The sequence below is a fragment of the Tursiops truncatus genome, chromosome 10 (genome assembly GCF_011762595.2).
Source record: "Tursiops truncatus isolate mTurTru1 chromosome 10, mTurTru1.mat.Y, whole genome shotgun sequence".
In the NCBI taxonomy this organism is placed as follows: domain Eukaryota; kingdom Metazoa; phylum Chordata; class Mammalia; order Artiodactyla; family Delphinidae; genus Tursiops; species Tursiops truncatus.
Window position 1 is genome coordinate 83,403,133 of NC_047043.1, and position 20,038 is coordinate 83,423,170.

General features: G+C 41.6%; 1 protein-coding gene across 9 annotated transcripts in view; it reads right to left on the reverse strand.

Moving 5' to 3' along the window:
* The window catches only part of FOXP1 (forkhead box P1), a 501,131-nt gene that overhangs the window by 48,900 nt on the left and 432,193 nt on the right, over positions 1-20,038 (reverse strand). For all 9 annotated transcript variants that reach the window (XM_073787565.1, XM_033865275.2, XM_033865278.2 and 6 more), the window contains one exon: positions 8,341-8,445. In XM_073787565.1, coding sequence (XP_073643666.1) covers positions 8,341-8,445 — 105 coding nt within the window. The remainder of the gene's footprint in view (positions 1-8,340; positions 8,446-20,038) is intronic.

Below are 20,038 nucleotides of genomic sequence, written 5' to 3' on the forward strand. Positions count from 1 at the left end.
AAAAACAAGATCATTCTGGATTTATATCTGTAAGTATGGGATTTCCTGGACAGTTAATATCCACAAACAATCAAACACAGGAGGAAAAAAGGCAGCATTATTTCAAATTTGAGCTGAGAGTCGTGATTTGTAAAGGGCTCAACAGGAACTGGAGTTGAAATTTGAAGCAAGGAAATTCTTCGACGAGGCACTGATGGACATTTCTCTGTTTCTCTTGGCTCGGTCCAGGTTTTTAGGTCGCTGGGTTTCGAATGGGAGGCCAAATGAGACTCTCGCCAGCACTGAAACTTTGAAGATGACAATGAGCTTAATCCCTCAGTTTAAATAAAATAATAATAATAATTTAAAAAATCGAATGATACTTCACTCAAGAGTCAGAGCTTTTTATGAGACCTGTTGCCAATGTTAGTATCTGGGAATGATCTCATCTTTCATGCTGGCTAAATTCCAACACACAATTTCATTAACCCAGGTACTGCAAGTGATAAAACTCATTTTTCCCTAAAGAGACAGCTAAAAAGTACCAGTTATACATTTATGAAGTACCAGCAATCAAAATTATGGATTTTCTAAAAGGTTTTTAACTACTTTTATTGAAAGGAAAATCGCTGTCTCAGACTTTTGTGACACTACTGCTAATAATAAATTTTACCATTTAGACATGGCCGTAATATGGTAGACACTGTCAATAAAAGTGTGGAGCAAAGACGATCCCCCTGTCTTTTCAGCGATGCCTTCTAATTACAGGCCGGAAGCGATCACGTGAAACACCTAGGCTAGCTAATGGCTCTTAAAATAGAAGAACACACAGCACTGTCTCTGCAGTGGTACAATGCGCCGTGTACACAGACAGTGATGTGCAGCACTGCGTGAGTAGACAGTCAGAAATTTTTCTAATGCTTTCAAAGCCTACGAGGAAAAATTAAACTTCATTTGCATTTCTGACTAAAATCTGTTTGCTGCAAGAAACAATGCATTCCGATGTTATTTGCTGCTTTTTGAGCAAGGCGATGTGGCACTGGGCCGGTTACCTCTGGCAAACTTGTCTCAACTTTTCTATCGAACGTTCTACAGATCACTAGAGGGCACTGTGGTATTTAGGCCACCCTGACCTCTGAGTACTTGGAAAGGTCTTGAACTCCTGAACAGTGTCAGAAAGGTGAAAGGAGAGACATTTCAAGGGGGAAGAAAATGTTTTTTGGTACCACCTGATCTTCCTCGGTCAAACAACTCAAAAAGGCACGGTAAGTGGGAAAGTCAAATCCAGAAACATATTAAGCTCATTGTGGAAAACTCCACGACTTGTCACCTGGGCTCTGATGGGGGAAAATTTCCTCCCCCAGTTCCGGTGACTGAGACTGGGAGGCTAGAATCACATTTGCATATGCCCACCTTCTAGAAGACTGACTCCCCCTCCACGCGCTCTCCTGCACTCCCCAGAGGTAATTTCACTGCAGAACATCCAGGTGTGCAAACCCAGAGCCACGAATGGGTTTGGAACAATTTATGATATCCGGCCTCCTTCGACGTGTATTAGCATATACCTGGTTTCTTTAACGTACACTTTGTTTTTCCAAAACCACAAACATTGGTGCTGGAATTTCATGTGGAAGTGCTTAAGGGGCTGAAAGTTAACACCTTTGTGATCCTTGCAGCCTCGCGGTGGCTGTGAAAACAAAAGCCTCTTTGTGGAGGCTTTCTTGAAATGTTTTCTTAACATGTTCCAAGTAGTTTTAGGCCGAGAACTAAAGTAAACAAGATGTTACCATGATAAAAACACTTGTGAAAACATTACAGAGCAGCACTTAGGAGTTTCTTGCACATAAAACTCTTCACAGTTTTCAGAAGTGAAATTCAGAGAGAAAAAAAAAATTTTTTTTAAGTGAATTAGTGATGAAATAAATGTCCTCTGCTGTCTCCAGCCCTCGACCTTCTTGAAAGGGTCGAAGTTCCACCGCTGGGCATTTCCTCGTGACATTATCCTCCCCGTCTTCTATGACAGCACATATAAAATTTGTTTTGGCTTTAAAAAGTGATGTACATCTGACTAACATGCAAAGGAATTTGGGTTTTGATTGTCTGGCATGGTGCTTCTCTCCATGAGCAATAACCAGGAGATAAAAACAGAAACAGACAAAAAAAAAAAAAAACACACACCCCAATTTCTTTCAGACGGCTATCAAGCAAGGGCCCAAATTATACTTTTGTTAGATGTTCTGCAAGTGACTGTCGAAAAGAAAAACTAGGGGAAATGGACACATTTTTCCCAAACACACATGAGGAACTGGTATTTGTGAAACTATGGGGTCTGTGTCTGATTTTACATTCTAAGTCAGAAACAGGAAAATGTGCTCATGATTTAGCCTTCAGATCCACTCGCCACCTTGCCAAAGAATGGTATGGGCCCTTTTTCAAAAAGCAAAGGGGAAGAATTATAGATCCCTATTTTTATTGGCGAGGACCGTATCTTCAACCTGGTTAAAAAAAGAATAAAACCTGATCCAAGTGGGGAGAGGACAGGAGGACACCCTGAGCTTCACCTATCTGGATGGCACTGGGCTTCTCTTTGCTTGGCTGTTATCGGAGGATTCCGAGCAATGCAGGGCTGGCGGGCTGCGTTAGAGTTAGCGTGAGTACCTGCCGGCGTCAGTTTCCTCCAACAAACACCACTGTCACATGATCACTTAACGGCGCAGAGATTAGAAAAAAAATAATCAGCGCTAAAACTGCAACTTGTTTGGAGAAGAAACAGGGAAATAAATGCACACAAGAGACAGGGTACCTGCTGGTTGTGATAAAGCGCCCCTCTGTTGGCTGGGAGGGAAAGACAACAGGATGGTTATTTGTACAGTATTTATCTTTGAAATCAAGGGCCCTGTGGTATCCCCTCACCTTGGGAACAAACAAGAGTGTCAAATCTCTGGTTTTGATTGACCAAGAGTTATGATACTTCTTCCCTCAGGAGGGGAAAAAAAAAAAAAAAGAGGCCACATTTTGAGACCTGTGAGTCCCCCCTCCCTTCTTTTCACCTCTCTCTCTGTCAACAGTGGCATTTTATTGTCACATGGGAGTTTCCTCCTGAACAACTGATCTTGGCCTCTCTAAAAGTTACAGCTGCCTAGCCTGAGCAACAGAAGACTGGAAAACACTTACCAAGCCAAGTCACTCTGCTCTTTCATACTGAACCCTGAAAACCAGGTGGAAGAACACAAACCCGGGTAAGTATAAAAGGCAGGCATGGATATTCTCCCTCAATATGAATAAAAATGAGGGCTCTGTGAATCCACACTAAAGTAACCCAGGGGAGCGATGATGCCCAGGGAATGCAAGAATGTGGCTCAGCTAAAAACATAATGACACCAAAAACTGTACCCTAGGTCAGAGGTCAGCAAACTGGTCCAAGGGACACAGCCACACCCAGCCCTTACAGAGGGTCCTAAGGCTGCTTCCCTGCTACGATGGCAGAGCTGAGTGCTCGTCTCAGAGACTGGATGGCCTGCAAAAGCCCATCATATTTACTATCTGATCCTTTATGGAAAAAGTCTGCCACCCTTGCCCTAAGATCACATCCGACTGTGTAGGACTTCTTACCAGAAATTTCTGGTTAAAAATTACATTAAAGAACGGTCTCTTCTGACATACCAAAGCTCTGCATAGTCACCACCTCTTCCCTAGTTACGAGGTCAGCCGTGTTTGGATAGTTTCCATTATTTCTCTTTTAAAAATACACTTAAGGCAGGCTTCCCTGGTGGTGCAGTGGTTAAGAATCTGCCTGCCAATGCAGGGGACACGGATTCGATCCCTGACCCGGCAAGATCCCACATGCCACGGAGCAACTAAGCCCATGCGCCACAACTACTGAGCCTGAGCTCTAGAGCCCGTGAGCCACAACTACTGAGCCCGTGTGCCACAACTGCTGAAGCCCGCGCGCCTAGAGCCCATGCGCCACAACTACTGAGCCCGAGTGCCACAAGTACTGAAGCCCGCGCACCTAGAGCCCGTGCTCCGCAACAAGAGAAGCCACGACAGTGAGAAGCCCGTGCCCCGCAACGAGAAGAGCAGCCCCCACTCACCACAACTAGAGAAAGCCCACGCACAGCAACCAAGACCCAACACAGCCAAAAAAATTAAAATTAATTAATTCAAAAAAATACACTTAAGTAGACGAGAAAAGAAGTACTTATATTTTTCGAGAGTGCCTGCTATGGGCCAGGCACTTGACACGAGGTACCTTTTTCATTCTCACAACCCCAAGGGGTAGTTATTACTATCGTCCCAAGACACACGTGCTGATACTGAGCTCAAAGAACGCACTCCTAGCAAGTAGCTTCACTGCCCATTCTGCCTTTCTTCAAAGCTTCCTTTATACCTACTGCCTTAGGCAGAGAGCACACAGTTAATAAAATGAGCTGCTTCTAACCAGGCGGTATTATAGAACAGTTAACAGCAAGTCCTATGAAGCCATCCTGTCTGGGTTCGGATCTTGACTCCACCTCTTATAAGCTGTGTGACCTTGGGAAAACTGGTTGACTTTGCTGTGCCTTAGTTTCCTTAACCGTAGGTCGCGAGTAATACTACAGTAATACCACTATAAGGTGGCTGTACTGAACGAGTTATATACATAAAGTACTTGGAACTGTGCCTGCTGCACAGTTCAGGGCTCTGCCAGGGGAGTGTAAAATCAGGGGATTTAGAAGAATCAGGGATTTTTAGGTGAGAAAAACAAGAAATCGGTGAAGCAACACCTAAATCAAAGGCAGAGCAATATTACATTTTTGTTGAGTAGGACTCCCTTGAGAATCTAAGCACCACTGGTATCAATTTGCTAAAACCATAAGAGAACACCTCTAAAGTGGGCTAATGGCCCACTCCTGGGCCCAGGAAAGGGGTGCTTTCAGCGCCTACAAATCTGGCAGTTTGAGAAGAAATGTTTGAAACATCACTTCCCACTTCCCGATAATAATGACTCCACTATGATGTCATTCAAAGAGGCCATGTGGCTTTTGTTTGAACCACAAGCAGTATGGCAGCTCTTTCAGTCCAGCTCAATGGAAAGCAAAGTTGGTTTCGCTAAAGCCAATGTGATTACCCTTTAGACGGAGCACACACGTGGGAGACGTGAGTTCACAAGAAGACTAACTTACTTTCCACTACTCTAGGCAAGATCTTGAGAGCTGAAGACAACTCTGAATTTCCCACAGCTGAAATCATGCTGTAGGAGAAACTCAAAATCCCGAAGTTGTCACAGACCGCAGGTCAACGGATAAACTCAGGAAAGCACCGAGAGAACTCTGAGTTCTAGAGGGTTTTTTTCTTATTCAGCATTTACTTTCCCCTCGGCTGGTTTGCAAGACTCATTTTTTACTTTTGTGAACCAAGCGTCTCATCCCCAGCCCCTACGTGGCTCCTGTGGGGTGAACTTCTTCTTCTGCTCCGAAGGTGGGCGTGTGACTGAAGCCTGGCTGCCTCACTGTGACTGCTTCAGAACTAGAACACATGACTCAGTGTGGGCCAATGACAGTCTGCTGAGGACATTTTCCTGGCACTACTGGAAAAGAGATACACTCTGGGATGGATACACCTGTGGCAGGTAAATCTGTCTTCTTCAGTTCCACTTGGCAAGAGCCTGAGAATGAAGGCAACAAAGAAGAAAACAGAGCTAAGGGGCAATGAACCGATACTCCAATAACCTTGTTCAAGCATCAGGGTCCAGTCATGCTTGAAGACAGCGGTACCACCAGACCTCCTCGTTATAGGAGCCAATTACCATCCTCCGCTTTTTCTGGCTTAAACCAATTAAAGTTGGCTTTCTATAGCTTGCAAACAGAAGTCTTCTGGCCGAATATATGTCAATAAATAAGTACTACGAAATAAATAAGCAACAGTTGCGGGATCATAGTGAGCATTCCAATTCCACTGAGCAAAAATGCCACGTCATGTGCAAAACCACAATAAATAATAGAGACATGAATAAAAGTGAAAATTAGGGGCTTCCCTGGTGGTGCAGTGGTTGAGAGTCCGCCTGCCGATGCAGGGAACACGGGTTCGTGCCCCGGTCCGGGAGGATCCCACGTGCCGCAGAGCGGCTGGGCCCGTGAGCCATGGCCGCTGAGCCTGCGCGTCCGGAGCCTGTGCTCCGCAACGGGAGAGGTCACAACAGAGAGAGGCCCGCGTACCGCAAAAAAAAAAAAAAAAAAAAAAATTCCACTGAGCAAAAATGCCACATCATGTGCAAAACCACAATAAATAATAGAGACATGAATAAAAGTGAAAAATAAATAGGTGGTTTCCTACATAAGAGCCTGACTCCTAATATCCTTAGAAGAGAAAAGGGCTTTTTTAAAGGAATCAAGTTAGCTTCTAATTCTGATGATCTTCAGATTCTTTTCTTTAGAAATCGATGTAGTTTGAAAAGTGTGCTGTTTCTTTGTGGAGGTATATTTGTCCCCCCAATACATATACATATACATATACATATACATACACACACACACACACACACACACACACACACACACACACACACACACACACCCAACCACACACCCCCCCCCCCCCCAACGCCAGCTCGCATAATAAAAGGAACTAAGATTTGAGGATTACAGTGGAAATACTTTGCCTATTAACAAAAATTTGTGAGTGATCAATTGGAAAAACGCCCTCTTCCCTCATGACTCTAAAACTGATACATGTCACCAAAAATGTTGACAGCAACTTTATAGTTCTGGAGACTTTATAAAATAAATCGTATTTACAGATGTTTTCTAGCCATTCTATAGAGGAGTGAAATTAGCACCGAGATATTTATCAAAGGTAGCACTGGTGCCGAAGGTGAAATCAGAATTTAAACGTGGTTTCTGCCAAGAACTTTTTGTCTCGTTATCTACAAACAATTAGGCAAGTGATCAGGAAGCAACAAAACAAAGATTCTACAATGAGGGATTTATAAGAGAACAAAGCCCAATAGCTCTAACCAGAATCATCATAATTGTAACGGACTGTTGCTTAATTTAAGATAAAGTATCACTGCTCTTGAGTATTAATATTTAGAAACAATGTAAAATATCTTTTTTAAAAATTTTACATACTTCCGTTTTTAAGGAGCACATAATGCTCTCGAAGTAAAATATTACAGCGGGGAAGCTCTACAATGTTTTCACAGACTCCCATTCATTAATCAAAAAAATGATATTCACCAAAAGCGCTTGCAGGTAGCACGAGATCTATCTCTAAGGGTGGCTTTATTAAAATATTTGTACCCAGGTCTGTAAAGAAAGATACAGAGATTGTTCTAATGATAGAAAGACCGCACAAAACCAGAGACCTGCATGTTAAATCAGCCCGCCTCTATTTCCTGGGGCTTGAATGAGACAGAAAAGCCAGAGGCAAAGACTCCCCACTGCCCCCAGTCCCGACACCCACTTTGCAAACCGTCACGTACCTATATATACAGGAGTTTTACAAGTGCACATGTTTGCTTCTTGCATGATAGATAAACATACTAAATATAACGTAGTATTATATTCACTCCATACATCAGTGATTCACCGATACTATGAATATATTTATGTGATGTCAATAATGCAGGGTGGTTTCGTCTCGATATCTTTAAAGGACAAGGCACCGTAGATGAGGGAAATGTTAACACGTCGTGCAGAAGCATTTCACTTCGGTTAGGAGAGGATGAACGTACCATTTACTTACAGGGATGCTTTATCAGTGGTACAGATTCAAATGGGATAACCCAAGTTTTAGTCATACTTTAACTGTAGGAATTAAACTTACTCTCGCCTCCCTATAAGGACAAGAATCTGAACAGAAGTCAACACCAATGCAGAAAGATAAGAATCAGATTGGTAGCTTTTCCCGGGCATCCGTTTCTTACGTTTATAAAGTCATTTGTGAAGAAGCAAAGAAGAGGCCCGGTCTCCAAGCTATTAGTGGCCACTAGTTGACACCAATTTTATAAAGCTAGAGCTAGGGCGTATGTCATTGATTTAATATGTAGGGATGTGAATAGAAGTGAAAACTGAATTACTGCATGTTTAATACTGGGAGAATTTTTACTTAATCACTGTCATTCTGAGAAAATAAGTAAATACAGGATCTCACTAAGAGGATCAAAAATGCCCTTGGATGTAAATCCTTCCCCCTTTACAAGGCAACCCTCAGCAGACTCTGTAACTATTCCCGGGACACTGCTCGACATGGTGACTTAGAGGCTACCCTCAAAATGGTGGCGTGAAACTCGCCATCAAAAAGGCACCGCATGAGGAAAAGTACGAAGAGCGGGAGGTGACGGCTACGCGAGAGAAGAAAGCAATATCAAATCCTTCTTACTTTAGAAATGACTGGAAATCTTCACACACTGCTTCACAGCCAGGCCACTTGCATACGCCATGTCCATACAGAGGATGGCTATGGGGATGCTCCTCGTGGGACAAACTGAAAGAAAACACACAGAGGACAAGAGAATAAGTTGGCTGCGCAGAACCCCCCCACCAGACATACGAGGTAAGAGGAGGCAGCCCACGTGGCCAAAGGTGAACCAATCCGTGCTTTCCTCTTCCTGTGGAATTTACGAATTACTTCTGCACGGCGCTCTACTTACAGCAAGAGTTCAATTTCAAAATGCGAACAGCCCAATAGTACAAATGTGCCACCACGTGTGAAAAGTGCTCGACAGGTTTTCGTTAGAGGCAAAGCCCTCCACTCAGACTGCAAAGGGTTCGTTAAAAGGCTAGAACTTATCCTTTAACCTACCTAATGAAGATGATAACATCTGTACTTGATTTTGAGATGCTCTCGCTGTTTTCTACCCAGAATGTTACATATTTTTCTCCCCCTCTTCTGCCACCAACAGTATTCCCGAAATTGTAAAATCTTTTCACTGGTTAAGTTTATCAAGCAAAGAAGAGTGCAATTAAATAATTCAGAATAAAATAATTGAGAAAGACAAATGTATCCAAGTAGATGATTAACTTAAAAAAAAAAAAAAGCTAATAGTGGCAGGAAGATTCTATCCCTAAAATTACTAACACCAAAGAGTGAAAGAAAACTTGGCATGAACGTGAAAGGGTTAATCCTCCTGTGGGGTTCCAATCAATAGGTAATGATTGGGCCACACGGATCCAGGTCATGGGACGCTTTGATCCATGCCATTTGGCACTTAGAAAAGTGTATCTGTTGTACTTGCTGATGAACCATATTCTCAAATATTTTCTCTATTAGATTTCTGCATCCAGACTTCTTTCAGACAAATTATTTTTACAGTCGTTTCCATAACCTTAGACTCTGTCAAATAGAAACATAAAACTGACATTAAGAGTTCCGTTTCGTACTAAAGCACACTGTCTTCAAGGAAAGGGCTATTTTGCAACTTACTCCACTGCCGCTGCCTGACTTTGAACTTCAAGCACACTGAATTATGATTTCACACACACACACACACACACACACACACACACACACACACGAGAGGCCTGTAGTTTATATAACCCCCAGGATGTGTAGTCATATATTTTATCGATTCACATTCGTAGAGCAGACATACACACAAACGCCACTTGTCCCTGACTTATAATTAATCCACAGTGAATGTATTATGAACATTTAAACTGAGGGTCATGAATACCAAACACACGTATACACTGAACAACACTTTATCAAAGATCCATAGGTCTCCCTGTGGCTTTTCAATGACTTGCTTGGAAATCTAATAAAATTTGAAAATAATAAGCTAGTTTCCCTGACAATAGAAAACAAAGCTGAGAAACAACAACAAACAAAAAAATGCATTAAACTAACTCAGGAAAGCACTGAAAGGTGCCCCCATGAGAGAAAAGAATAGCACAAGTGAACTAAGGTAGTTACAGTGAGGTTTCTAAAGCCCAACGATACAATGATATTCTCTGAGCGGTTACGAGGGTAAAATTCCACTGGACCGAAGGAAAGAATGACTACCTATCTTTGTTCACCTGCAGAGTCTTTAAAGAATAAAAGAGGTATGATATGAAAATAGAATTAAAAAAAATTACTGGCAACATTTAACATCCAAGAATCCTTCAAAGTACCAAGATTCTCAGAATATCTGAGAGGGAAGGATAGCATTTAAAAAGAAAACTGTTCCTACCAACATCTTACAAGGAAAAAGAAAAAATATCCAACCATAATAACTCTTCTCTTTACCAATTTTATTAGCATTATTTAAAGTATTTTCACAATCCTAAATGCGTTAGTATATATTTGTTATAAAATCCTTGAAAAATCTGGAAAAGAAATAACTACCCTCAAGTACACACACACACACACACACACACACAATTTTTGACAAATTAGGCATGAAGATCTGCATCCTTTTAAATTTTAGATAATTTTGAAAATACTCTCTCATGTTATCCACTAATCTTCAAAAGCTTCAGTTACTGATGTGTAACAGTCTGTCATGTAGCCTCTTAGCTCGAGCTATCTGCCAAAATTGATATAACCATTCCTCTATTTTGGACACTGAGATTCCCTTCATGTTTCTAATATTTAGGAAAAATGTTAGAAATTAAATTTTACCAGGCAAAACATCCCAGTATATAACTGATTTTTACTAGAAGATATATTCAGAGAAATGGAATCACTCAGTTAAATGAGTACTACGTTTTAAGATTGACCATTAATACTCCATTAAGTTGCTCTTGAGAAATGCTACATGCCCAGTACACTCTCAGCCATTATACCTATTTTGTGTGATTCTTCAGGTTGGAAAAGAGGAGCCTCCACTAGTGAGGATATAAAATTAGCATCATCAGTTAGAAACTGCCAATGGTTATTCTACTGTGCCTTGTGGGTTAAGCCAGGAGGGCTCTGAAAGTAACAGTAGGAAAGAAGGTACCACGCCTTCACTAGAGGAATTCACAACTAGAAATAAAAGTACATAATTCAGCACGTGGGCCACCTCCACCCTAACCCCCGCCCCCCGTTTCTAGGCTGACTTATTTGGAAAGGCTCCTTGGGCTGAATAAAAACTACTCTCCTCTAAGAATTTATTTTTGGTTCAACTCAATATCCTTATTTCAAAGAAAAGGACCAATGACAACTCACTGAAGCCTCAGAAGCATCGCCAGTCACACCCTGAAGGCTAGAGGAATGCCAACTCCTGGCACACGCACATATTTACACACTCAGTGGACCTCTTGAAAATGTGCCTCTGCGTTAATACTGTATTTTTTATCATGAAAGCATTATATGTTCTTATTTTTAAAAGTTCACCTCATGCTGTGTTGGCTCAACTTTGCCCCACCCTCGTCCCACACCTGACGCAACCCTGCCCTGGCCAACGGTGCGGGCACCCCGGCACGTCACCACACTGCACTCTCCTTCTCGTGGGCTCTAGTTTACAAACATGGAAACACGGGATACATACTGCTGTCACTTGCTGTTCATATTTGGACACTTTAAAATATACAACTGTCTGAGATAAAGTGCTTGGCTTTGAAAGGAAGAAGAACAGACTGGCAGTGATGCCCTGGTGGAGTATCTCTGCAAAGATACATAAGATACTCTTAACACTTGTCGCCTCTGGGGCGGGGGACCGGGCATTGCGGTGGGGCGGCGAGCAGAGAAGCGAGATTTTCACTGTATCATTTTTTCGGTATCTTTCGAAGTTTTAATTTTGTGCATTGTAGGTGTTTTTTGCTGTGCAATTGTTAAATATACGTATATACACACACACACACACACACACACACAAACCCATACAGAGACATACACACACATGGAAAAATCAAGTGCTACGCAGGACTCGACTTCCAGCCTGCCACGCACCCTGATGCTGGTGTAGCAAATGCTGTATCCTTGCTGCCCGTGTGGCTGAGTCTCACTTCTGGCCTTTCAGTCATTCCGGATGAAGCATCGTTAGACCCCACCGGCTGTACCCCTGAATGGGAACTTTTCTGTTTCATCAGAGAAGTGGAACAAGCCTTTATACCCTTACTGCCTTTCAGGACTTGCCAAAAGGGACAAGATGGGAAATTTAAAAAAAAAAAAAAAAAACGAGTACAGGAATTGTTAAACTTGAATGAATTTAGAATTTCATTTCCAGGATGAAACTTGATGGAAAAATGACCATCTCAACATCTGACAGTCAGATAAAGCCCGTGAGCCCAATCATTTACATATACTGGTTACGGGTAGCTCACCCGTGTGAGGAGTATAACTTCTGGAAAGCCGCCAAGATCAGTGCTGAATAAATGCTGAATAAATGGATGAATAAATAGATGTATTTGATTTTAAAGGGATTTCAACATGCTTGCCCCAAAATTAAACTTCAAAACTTTAGGGTCAATTGTTTAATAAACTATTTTTTACTATGAACTCCCAGGTTGAAAAGTTTTAGGGACAGGGAATCACAACTAGCTCATCTCTGCCCACTCGGTACCTAACACAGAACATGGGCTCAATAAATGCGAGACAGACTCATACAGACAATAATATTATTCTATTTAATGTCTGTGTGGATATACACTAAGTTAATGCTTGCCTTTTAAAAAATGTCTTGAAGGTACAGCCCAGAATGATGCCAATGCACTTGAGAAGAGAGCATTCGCACCTTCTATTATTTACCTTTAGTCCAAATATTTAAAACGCAGATAGTACACACTCAAGAAAAGCCCCATGATCTAAATTTCTCCTGATGACCCTTGGTATGTAAAAAATCGATATATTTATTAACACGAAACAGTGACAGCATTTCAGGTTAGGAAGAACCAACTTGCCATGAAAAGTATAACTACACAAAAACAGGTAATAATTCCTGACATTACCTAATACTAAATACACTCTGTATTATTCAGTATGATGTAATGGTGTCACTGACATTTATTTAAGACTTGTTTTGGTATTTATTCTTCCTATATCAAAGTATACCAGCCAGAGCCTTAATTTCAACACTGACTCTGGCCTTTGAGAAGATTTTACATAATGGTTATGGTTTTTCAGCGGCGACTATTCACTACTCCCTTCCCAAGTGCATTACTCAGCCAAAACTTGAACTAGAATCACTGCTAAAACTAAGAACAGCTTCTTACTGCAGCCTGTAGACTTTAGTGGCCCTATGCTCTTGGTCCTGTAAGCTGATTTTCCCTGCGGTAGTAACCAAGAGAATCATCTTTGAAGGAGAGGAAAAGCACAGACACCTCAGAGAAAAGGGAACCCTCCTGCACCGCTGGGAACGTAGACTGGTGTAGCCACTACGGAAAACAGTATGGAGTTTCCTTAAAAAACTAAAAATAGAGTTACATATGGTCCAGCAACCCCACTCCTGGGCAGATAGCTGAGGGAAACTCTAAGTCAAAAAAATACATGCACCCCAAGAGCCAAGACATCGAAGAAATCTAAGTGTCCATCGACAGATGAGAAGGATAAACTTCTTTCTTGTGTGGTATACGTACACAAAAAAGAATGAAATATTGTCATCTGCAGCAACATGGATAGACCTAGAGATTATCATACTAAGTGAACTAAGTCTGACAGAGAAAGGCAAATTTCATATGATATCATTTATATGTGGAATCTAAAAACAAAAATGATACAAATGAACTTATTTACAAAACAGAAACAGACTCACAGATATAGAAAACAAACTTATGGTTACCGAAGGGGAAAGGGAGGGGAGAGGACAAATTAGGAGTTTGGGATTGACATACACACTACTATATATAAAATAAATAATCAACAAGGATCTCCTGTACAGCACAGGGAACTATATTCAATATCTTGTAATAAACTACAATGGAAAAGAATCTGAAGAAACAAGAAAAGCACAGACGCCTCGCTGTACCTCAATGCCAATTTTCTTTTCTCCTAAAGGCACGCCTCCAGCTTTTCCTGTGTCCTGACCTACGTTCTCACGTCTGCCTTCTAAGTCTCGTCCTATTTGGTTTTTCCCTTTTCCAAATTTGCCCTCTGTTTGTTTGCTCAATTTCTGATTCATCTGTAACAAAAGGCTACATCTGTGCCCATTAGGGTTTATAACTTCTCCCCTTGCCCCCCACCAATCAACCCCAAATTATAAATTGTATTCCATTTCACTAGCATCTTGTTTGATATATTAAGTTACGGAAGACTGTTGGGCATTCTCTAACGGCTCCCATTGATGGAATACATTTTTCTAAGCTTCAATGAGGTATAATTCGTATCCCATACAACTCATTCATTTGAAGTACATAATTCAGGGAATTCCCTGGCGGTTCGGCGCTTAGCGCCGTCCAGTGGTTAGCGTGGTCTTCGGCACTTTCACTGTGAGGGCCTGGGTTCAATTCCTGCTCGGGGAAGTAAGATACCGCAAGCCACAGGGTGCGGCCATAAATATATGAATAAAGTACATAACTCAATGGTGTATACAAAGTATATAACGCAATATTCACGGGGTTGTAAAACCACCACCACAGTGTAATGTTAGAACATTTTATATCACACCAAAAAGAAACCCTGGACCCATTAGCAGTCACTCCCCTAGTCCCTGCCAACCACTAATCGACCTTCTGTTTCCAGACGTTTGTCTGTTCTGAACATTTCATACAAATGGAATCGCATAACATGTGGTCTTATGTGTCTGGCTTCTTTCACTTAACAACATGTTTTGGAGGTTCATCCACACTGTAGCATGTGTCAGTGCTTCATTTCCTTTTTTATGGCTGAATACTATTCCACTTCATGTATCTAACACATCTTGTTTATCCATTCATCTGCTGATCAACAGTTGGGAGGTTTCTACATTTTGGCTATTGTGAAGAGTGGTGATACGAAAATACAGGTACATGTACCTGTTTGAGTATAAGTTTTCAATAATTTGGGGTATATAACTAGGAATAGAATTGTTGGGTCATGTGGTCATTCCGTGGTTAACATATTAGCAGACTATTTCCAAAGCAGCTGCACTACTATTTTTTCAAAATAACTTTTGAAATCACATTGTTTAAAATAAGTCTCGAAGTTTGATGGAGAGGGGCAGCACTGTTTGAGGGTTCCAATTTCTCCACATCCTTGCCAGCACGAGGTGTCTGTCTTCATCTTAGCCATCCCAGCGGATGTAAATTGGTACCTTTTTGTACTTTTGATCTGTGTCTGTTTAAAGATGAATGATGCAGAGCATCTTCTCATGTGCTTATTGGTCATCTGTGTGTCTTCTTTAGAGAAATGTCTATTCAGATCCTTTGCCCATTAAAAAACACTGGGTTCTTTTTATTGTGGACTGCAAACGTTTTTTTCATGCATGTATTTTCTGCACGCAAGTCCATTATGAGATATATGATTTGCAAACACTGATTCCCATTTTGTGGACTGTCTTTTCAGTTTCTCGATGGTATGCTTTGAAGCACAAAAGTTTGAAATTTTGATTAAGTCCAATCTTTTTCTTTTCCCCCTTTGCTTCCCTGCGCTTTTGGTGTCGCATCTAAGAAACCACTGACTGAGCCAAACTAATAAAGACTTATTCCTATGTTCTCTTGCAAGAGCTTTCGCACTCACATTTAATCAATTTTGAGTTAATTTCTGTATTTTGTGTGAGGTAGGTGTCCAACTTCATTCTTTTGCACGTTGTCCCAGCACCATTTGATGAAAAGACTGTTCTACTCCAGATGAACTGTGCTGTGTTGGCACCTTTGCCAAAAGCCAAATGAACATAAATGTAAAGATTGGAAGGGTTTTTTTTCTTTTCTCTCTCTCTCTTTTTTTTTTTTGCTTCACTTTTGCTGGATTTCTTTTCCCCAGATGTACTACTCCCATTCTCAAAAGAATTTATACTCAAAATATAAAATAACTCTTGAAATCACATTGTTATAAAGTAAGTTTTGAAGTTTGATTGGGGGGGCAGCGATAAATTTTTAATAAAAATAAAACTTGAGCAACTGAACATTTTAAGGAATGAGTGCCGAGGGACAGTTTTTATTTTCCAGATCCTGTTGCTCCTTTGTGTGCTGAAAAGTCTTTTCAGAATGTACTTGGTGTATCTCTCTGCCTAACAAATAAATGGAGTGTAACTTACCCTTTTATTGAAGGTCAGTAATATTTCTCTATGGGGAGGGGTGGGTGCCAGGTGAATGAAAACCTCATTCTGCATTATAGATGCGCTAAAAACCAGGAACCTGCAAGTCATTTAACTGCCCTGCCCTCCAATTCCTCATTTGAAAACCAAAGGGGATCACACATGATGACCTGTGCTGCTTCTCCCAGTTGGGAACGCCTCCACCAAACTTCTACCAGTTATGCAGATGAGAGAGGGTGTGGCACAAATGACATACCTTGTTATTGACAAGATGAAGAAGGAGTAGGTGCTTAATGAGAATGGGTTAAAGGAATGGATGAGATCCACGCCCTTACCTCTGCTGGGGGGGTGGGCAGGAAGCTCTCTTCTTCTAAACCCTTCCCCACCCCCCACAGATACAGACACCAAAAAATCACACCTAACCCCCTTTGCCCACTGGCCACCTGCCTCTTTCCCACCATGTTGGCTTTTCATCCATCCAGCCAACGTTAGTGCAATGCTGACCCTGAGGCAGGCAGCCAGGATACTAATGATGAACACCAGTTCTCTGACAAGCCGCGTCTGTGCCTGTCTCTGGCTCAAGTCTCTCCTTGTCTGTCTGTCTGCTTTCCAATTCTTTGGTCTCATGTCCATGCGCACACGCTTCTTTGTGCCCACCCCGTAACACTGTCAGCCGTGGAATCTTCCCCGCTCAGATCCATCACGGCCTATGATTTTGGTGACCAGGAGATGCTCATTCCTAGCCCAAAACACGAAACTATTCCAGATACCTCAGGTTTCCAGCAAGGTGTTCTCTTCAAACACAGTTTCAGGGCTACCTATTAATAAAAAGTACTTTCCACTAAACTGTGATCATAACGAGAGCACACGTCAGCGGAAGCCACTGCCGTTTTAAACCTTTTTCTTTCTTTTGCTTTAATTCTTTAACGACAACTTACACAAAAGCGATCCTACTTTCCTTCTTTCTCTTTTCTCTTTACTTTTTAGTTCTTATCACATCTCCCTGACTTCTACTTTGCTACCATAACCTACTCTCAGTAAGATTTTAAGTAACGTACCCAATTTCTTAGGTTTGAATATGGGAGCCTGAATTTGATTTCGAGTGATGAAGTGATAACTGAAAATAAAATATCATCAGACTTCAGATGCTTTTACACTAAATTTTCAAGAACGAATTGATATCAAGTGTTTCTGATATGTACAGTAAGTCTACTTGAATGAAACCAAACTAGTTGAGCTGGCTTTGGAACTTGATCACAGATGACCATATAAAAAAGAACAACGCAGATTCACAAGAGCAGAAGAGATGATTACTTATATATCGAGCACAATTTTCCATCTTAGCGTTTATTGTTTGAATACTTTTCATACTAGAGTATAACTCCTCAAAACCAGCCAGGAGTCAAATCCCAGTCTCTTGCAGTAAATAAAAGGACAGGTCAAGTTTCTTCAGGTGTTATACGGTAGCATCCGGGGGGAAAGGTCCTACACTTGCCTTGGAAAAGTGCAAATGATACGTGCGAACAGGGGAAAGGGTGACTCAAGCATTGTGTCTTTTTTCCTGGTGCCTTTGTGAAAATGACCTTTCTCCTTTAACTTTCACTGAAGACACTTCAAGAAGCAAATGGGCTGCTTCTTTTATACTGAAGAGTTGGGACATGACTTTGGCCTTACATTTCCAGCACGCTGCCTTAATCTGTGCTCATTTCAGAAATACTCCATCCTTAGGTGTTTATTAATCAGGTTTCCAAAGCAAGTTGGCAATCAGCTCTATAGTCTCACCGCCAAGAGACGGGTGTTTTACTAAAGCCCATTAAAGGGCCTACTCTAGAGCAAGGAAAGATGGAGTCCTCTGCAAACTGGGAGATGCACACACATGCTTCTCCCCTTCCCTCTCCCACGCAGTGAATCCTTGACTCTCCTTCCCCAGAACATTCATCATCTCAATTTTCTGCTGCTTTTCAAATCATGTTTAATTAGAGGATTTCACATTCCCTTGTGATATGATATTCATGAGGAAAACTTGCAACTGGAGTGACTGTGAATTAGTCTGTTAAGCGCCAGATTTGTGCTTTTAAACAATGATGGAGATTATTGTTATTATCTGCTCTCAATATTGTGCCTCGAGACGTGAGGGCTACCTTAAGTAACTTCACATCTGAAATACAACCTATTAACTGTTTACGTCCGTTTCCCCCCCCCCCCCGGAAATACAAATTATCCTGAAAGAAATACAGCGTCACCTTTCTACAATGGACCCCATTAGGGCATGGGCAACTAACGTGGTGAGCTGGGTGACTCTGAGTTACATAAAAATACCCTCGCTTTCGTAGTTATGGATTCGCGCTCGGGTAGACTGGAAAACAATTTTGACATCAGATCTGTGACTTCTCAGGGGTAGCTTTTTATAAACCCTGTTTAAGTTAATCAGTTTCAAGAAAACGTAAAAACTTGTAATATGTATATGCAGGTATGGCAAACGTTGAAGATGGCAAGGGAATGACTCAAAGATTGTTGCGTGGGATAAAAGGATTAAAACTGTCTATAGGTAAGGATGCTCACTCTGCCTTTTTCCATTGCTAATCAAAGACTAATGCTTCTCAAATTCTCTTATAGCTGTAAATCACCTGGAGATCTTTTTAACATGCAGATTCTAATCCAGCAGTTCTAGGGTGGGACCCAAGACTACGCATGTGTAGCACACGCCTGGATAACGCTGCTGCTGTTGGACCCTGGAGCTCTAAGGAGCTTGAGAGTTCCCTGTTCCGGATCTGACCTAAAAGTGAGCGTACTTACAGAAACACACGTGAGCTGTCTTCTCTATTAACTATGGGGTGAAAAGCAAACTGGGGATGGATAAATATGGAAAGCGGAGACACTGGGCAACCTCACCAAGCAATAGGTACAAACTCATGAAAACTCTCACTGGCCCAAAGTTATTTAAGAAGTATATGCAAGTCTTTTTTTTTTTTTTTTTTTTTTTAATATAATGAAACAGCTAAGACTAAAGGAAGCTAGCACCGGGAAGAGGCCATCATCTCCTGTTTCTATTCAGCAAACACCAGTTTCACATTAGCACGGATCTACTGAGTGACTTGGCCAGTGAACAGTGTTTGCCAGGTACTCTACGGATCAGTAGTACCCCGGAGTACACTGTTGAATCTGGGTTTGACAACAACTCAAAGCTTCACAGGTCCCAGACTCTAGGGCTGCCTTGGGTATCCTCTCAGCCTTCATGGCATCCCTGAACCTGGGAGGAGAGGATGTACGTGTGAATAAGTAGGATCTTGAATTAACTTTTTTAGGAAGGGGAGTGACGCACTTGGGCTTTTCTAGGAAACCAGGGGGTATCATGAAAGCAGGGTTTCAATCCACTTGGCATAGTACCATAGGCAGTCAAGGCCCCTCCTCAGTAAAGAGAGGGAAATCCTACCAAAATATCCCAATAGGTGATATACACGGACTCAACGGTGGCCCACACGATGTCAGGAAGAACAAGAATGCGTATTTCTACAAACCGGCAGATTTACTTTAATTTGTATTAGCCAAAAATATATCTAGCATCTGCAACTTCTGGTTTCACAGATATCATGTCTAAGGATGAGGCTTATTTTATTTAAATTAAAAATGACTCGATTTAAAGAAAATAATATAAATTACAATAGTCATCTAAGCAGATACGGCAAACCTCATGACAGTGGGGCACACATTCAAATGACTAAACTTTCAGAAAACAAAAGTGCGTGAAGGAGTCCTCAAGGAGAGGCAGTCTGTAACTGGGTTTACTTCCTGAGTCGACAGTGACCCAGTGGTTAAGTCTCTTTAATTTGAATTTTCAATAGGGAAGGAAGAGCCTCAGAATTATCCTTGACTGATGGGACAAAGACCCACAAAAGCCACGAGAGCACAGGGCAGTGTGTCGGATGCTTCGAGGACTAGACCCTATCCTTTAGGACCAGGGAGCGTCCTATGTGTAGACTATCGATGGTAAATCAGCTGCTTCAC